Below are 5,000 nucleotides of genomic sequence, written 5' to 3'. Positions count from 1 at the left end.
AAACTTGTATATAAATGTGTCACGGCGTTTTCAAGTTCCAGATTAGAGACCTAGGACGAGGACGAGAACGAGTACGAGATTTGACTGCCTGTTTTTACCAAAAATACTTTAAAAATTTATAACCCGGACGATTAATCTTTCTCTTTGTTACCAGCATGGGTTGCTCAGCTGTTATACCTTAGCCTTTTCCTGATCGAAAAATGCCCTTGAAAACCGCTACCGTATTGGTGCGTTGTTTTGACACGACGACAAAACCTCGTACTAACAAAAATGACGAAGGTATCACTTTTTTCCCCCCAAAATGGCGAGCTCACTGTTGTGTTTATTCCTCGTTTCAGCGTTCATTCATTGCACCATTACGCTCTTTGGTCTTGTACGGTGCATCGTGAAAAACCAAAGAAAAGCTGAAACGTTAGTGAAGTGATCGACACAACAGAAAAGCACTGCTCGCTACATTCAATTTGCCACTTTTAGTTTATTTACAAACGTGAAACGTTAGAACATTAGAACGTACCCCTTTGTACAGCATCACAGATCTAGAAAAGGCTTTGCCCGAGCAGCGTAAATTCATTTGAATGCCGGTCACACTCAGGATTTCGTTAACATAAGGACAACACTTCAGTTGATTCACAAGTTTGACTAAAAGCTCATTCGCCGATCTTTATTACTCTCTTACCCATTTCTCACATCACGAGAGTAATTCAACCAGAAGTTCATCGTTCTATCAAGTTCCTCCTCCATTCGAGACAAGTAGTTCTCCAGCTTGTCTCGATGAACACCCGGCATTTTGCTTTCACCCGTTACTGCAACTGGCAAGCTCTGCGAAAGTTAAAGAATTTTAATTATAAAAGCGTAAATATACCGCCCCTAAATGTCTTGGTTCGACGTCGACAAGCAAGGCATCTGAACAGGCTTCTGTCTTTTGGAAATTGCATAACCCACATCAGCTTACAATTTTTTTCAAACTCGCTGAAAAATTCGTATGGCCTTCTTATTGTTTGAGAAACACTTTTAAAAACGCACAAGGGCCGTGTGGACGCCCCAGCGAGATGAGAGGGTGGAAAAATGCAAGGAGATACTAAGAGAGAAAGAGAAAGAGCGGCGATCGTGAGATAAATGCTTATTGCATAAGTTGGGTCGCGCGAGAAGGGAGAACCATGCATGGCGCAAGGACCTCGTGCGTTTGGCCGAAAAAATGAGGTTAGAAATTAACGTGTTGAACATTTAGCCTGGAAATCGAATCTAGTAGGAGAACATACATACCTAGTTGATCGTTCCACAAAGGGCCTATGAAGCAACAGAACAGAACCACAACTTTAATTAAAGAATCCCAACTGGCCGGAGGCAAACCAGTTAGCTATGAACAAGTGCGGCCGAGAAAGTTGAATCAGACACTTACGACTATCAGGATCAAATGATTTGTCAAATTCAGCGAGGGTTTAAAAGGTCTTGAATCTATGGGCAAACGCTATAACCACTGGGCTGCACTACCTCCCTATGTTTTGTTATAACAAAACAATGTTTAGTTTTGAAATGATCATCAAAGTTATAAGCATTACAATCCTACTTTTACGAGATAACATTTTAATGATGAAATGGTATATGAAATGAATCATATATGAACTGCGGATATGAAATCAAGTGAAGCTATGATCTTCGCAGTTATGACCGCAATTTTTGCAATTGCGTAGAGAAGCCTGAAAAATTCAGGACTTCACCGTTGAAGTCCTGAATTTTTCAGGCTTCTCTACGCAATTGCAAAAATTGCGGTCATAACTGCGAAGATCATAGCCTCACTTGATAACATTTTACACAGTAATTATATCAAGCATACAGCTGGCGTCCAAACGTGAATTACATTTAAGTTTACGGAAAATTAATATAAAAATCATTTACAACTTAATTTATTCGATGCACCTTAAACTGAAACAATAGAAGTTTAAACAACTTGTTCGGTCGTGGGAACAGGTCGTTGTTTAATGTTTGGACGAACAACCTGAGTTGCCACAGACGGCCAACTTGCAGTTTTGTTAAATGTCGTCTTCCGGTATGGAATTAGTCAACCTCTGAAAGTAAACTGCTTTAAGCCCCTATTTTTACAGATGGTGTTATTTCTTATTTATTTTTCAAAGTTGGTGTGGCCGCGGAAAGACATGAACGCGGAAGCATGAAATTCAAATAAACAAAACAATGATTAGAAGTTATTTTTAAGTCTTTGCAGTTGCTCCGCGCCATCTTCAACCTCAAATCACTGTTTTAGCAATTAAATCAGGAAAAATTCAAGGACTTTCTTCACAAAAAGAAACTTCATCATATATGACACAATACACTAAAATTACCTTGATTGTTTTCGGTGAGCTTTTAAGCGAATAATCCGTCAAGCTAAGATAAATTATTATTAATTTTGAAGCTTTGCTCGGAGCTTCATCATGGGTTGGGATTGAGCATGAGTGGTTAAAACCTGCCGTATCACTGAGTTAAAATAAACTAAGAAGATTAAAAGCTCGGGAATGTTTCTAGCCTGAGACAGTCATCAGATCTGTCTTTACCCAACTGTTACCAAACTTTGGAACATCTTTGGAATTTGGGACATTCAAATTTTAGAACATCATGTAAAATGACTTGAACAATTTTATGGAACGCCAACACTAAACACTTAATGACTGGTCCCGAGGGAAACAGTTCATTTTGTTTCCCGAGAATCTCAATGTTTCCCCGAGGCGCAGTCGAGGGAAACATTGAGATTCGAGGGAAACAAAATGAACTGTTTCCCGAGGGACCAGTCATTAAGTGATTTGTTATATAGGGAAACAAATGGGTCAAACATTTTGAAAGAAGAGGGAAGATTCCAGCGACAACATTAGGCCACCTTCAACTGCACGCTCTGATCACGTGCAACAGCGGTCAACATTTCGCGGGTAACAGTGAACTGTTCCCCGTTTGACGTCATAGTTTTCGCAATGTTGCCCGCTCATGGCATTTGGCGGTAAACAGTTTCATTGTGAAATGTCATGTGACCATCAACTACCCAATGAATGGGCGCGCTGTAGCGGGAAAAACTCCAGCTATATAACAATATCTTATGTCAACCTCTTAAATTATATGTGGTGCATTTTACGTTATATGCCGTGCATTTTACATTATATGCGGTGCCTTTCACATTATACGCACTGCTTTTTTTATTATATGCGGTGCTTTTGTCATTATATGCGGTGCTTTTGTCATTATATGCGGTACTTTTGTAATCATATGCAGTGCTTTCGTCTTTATATGTGGTGCTTTCGTCGTTCTATGTGGTGGTTGTGTCATTATATGAAGTAGTTTTTACATTGTATGCGGTGCTTTGTTTGTCATCATTATATGAGGTGCTTTTTTCGTTATATGCGGTACTTTTGTAATCATATGCAGTGCTTTCGTCTTTATATGTGGTGCTTTCGTCGTTCTATGTGGTGGTTGTGTCATTATATGAAGTAGTTTTTACATTATATGCGGTGCTTTGTTTGTCATCATTATATGAGGTGCTTTTTTCGTTATATGCGGTGCGTTCTTCATTATGAGGTGATGATTCCCCGGGGTCTGGGTAGGAGCTTGTGAAAAATCCACAAGGCCATGGGCGCCGATGTCGAGGATCCGCCATTTTGTTTCCGTTCTTGCTTCTGTCGTGTTCTCTTGGAGACCTCGAAATGGACACAGTCTTAAAGAGACTGAAACTCGAAGATCTGACTGAGAAATTTCCAACTGTACACATTACTCCGGACATTGTTTGCAAGTTGTGGGTACACGAAATGGAAATGTTAGCCATAAATTCTCGCAGTGATATGATGTCTTTGCGTATAGAATGCACCAAATTTGGGGGAGAAGCACCGAAGAAACGCGAGGGAACGTGTGGTGCCCCCATTTTCTTTATTCCACAGTCTGTGCTTGGTGATTTGCTACAAGAGGGATTTACAATCAAGGAAATATCTTCGATCCTTGCTGTATCGGAGAGTACGGTTTACCGGAGGATGAGGCAATACGGATTGAGCAAGTTCGAGTTCACTGCATCAGGGTTGGTAACGTTACCTTACATATAGGAGTGAGTTGGAACACGATACATGCAGTCATTCACTAGCCGTCACGCAACAAAAAATCATAGGTCACCGTTTCGTAGCGAAACTCAGAGGTTTTCATAATTGTAATCTACGCAGTGGATGGGTTTTTCGTGCAAAAATATGAAGGAAAACTCAAAGATTGGGATAATGCAGAGTGAAGATAGACAGAGAGCAAATCAAATTAAATATGCAAGCATTTGCACCGGCTTTTTCGGAGCGAAAATTCTAACAAATGCGAAACAAAAATTTTAGCTGTCTTACGCTTTGAAATAGCTTTCGAAATAGATGCTTTTCGCTTCAATCTGTTCAATACTTTGCGAGAAAGGGCTTTCAAGCAGGTTTTTTGTGTTGATCATTCATACAGGGGAGTGACACGACTTCTATTTAACTTCGGAGAAGCACGTATAATTTTCCTGCTTAGCGCTTTGAATATGATTTCCAATGCTAGTAGTGCGGTAGTCTAAAACACACAGTTTTTTTTTCGCTGTAAACTCGCTAGATTTTCAATTTCGAATTCAAAGTACTTTAAACGGACGTCACCCGATGACCGTTGGGCACTGGGCGATCATGGGACCGAGACTAGAAATAACTTTGACGGCGTGACGCATAGCTTAAAATAGACTGAAAAAGATTATCATAGGGCACGGGGATGTGTTTTTCACATACTTCGTATTTTTGGCGGTGACGGCCGCCCATGAAACTCCGCATTTCATACATATTTAGAGATCAGGCCCCAGTTGTTCAAACAATGTTTGAACTTAAAGGAAGTCGGCTAAAAATCCTTCGAACAAAGTGTAGGCTACCAGTAGCCTCTTGTTGAGTTTCCTTCACAGAAGGGACAAACTTGACGAAGGTCTCAAGCAACATTTCATTGACGTGTTCTTGATATCAGCCAATCAGAAATTTCCG

General features: G+C 40.2%; 1 protein-coding gene across 1 annotated transcript in view; it reads right to left on the bottom strand.

Annotated features, from left to right (window-relative positions):
* The window catches only part of LOC137976037 (N-acylglucosamine 2-epimerase-like), a 13,499-nt gene extending 12,684 nt beyond the window's left edge, over positions 1–815 (bottom strand). Inside the window, exon 1 of the mRNA XM_068823294.1 lies at positions 677–815. Coding sequence (XP_068679395.1) covers positions 677–786 — 110 coding nt within the window. The 5' untranslated portion in view covers positions 787–815. The remainder of the gene's footprint in view (positions 1–676) is intronic.
* Positions 816–5,000: the final 4,185 nt, after the last annotated feature.

The sequence above is a fragment of the Montipora foliosa genome, chromosome 11 (genome assembly GCF_036669935.1).
Source record: "Montipora foliosa isolate CH-2021 chromosome 11, ASM3666993v2, whole genome shotgun sequence".
NCBI lineage: Eukaryota > Metazoa > Cnidaria > Anthozoa > Scleractinia > Acroporidae > Montipora > Montipora foliosa.
Note: the sequence above shows the minus strand (reverse complement) of the source record. Positions and strands in the feature narration are given on the sequence as shown.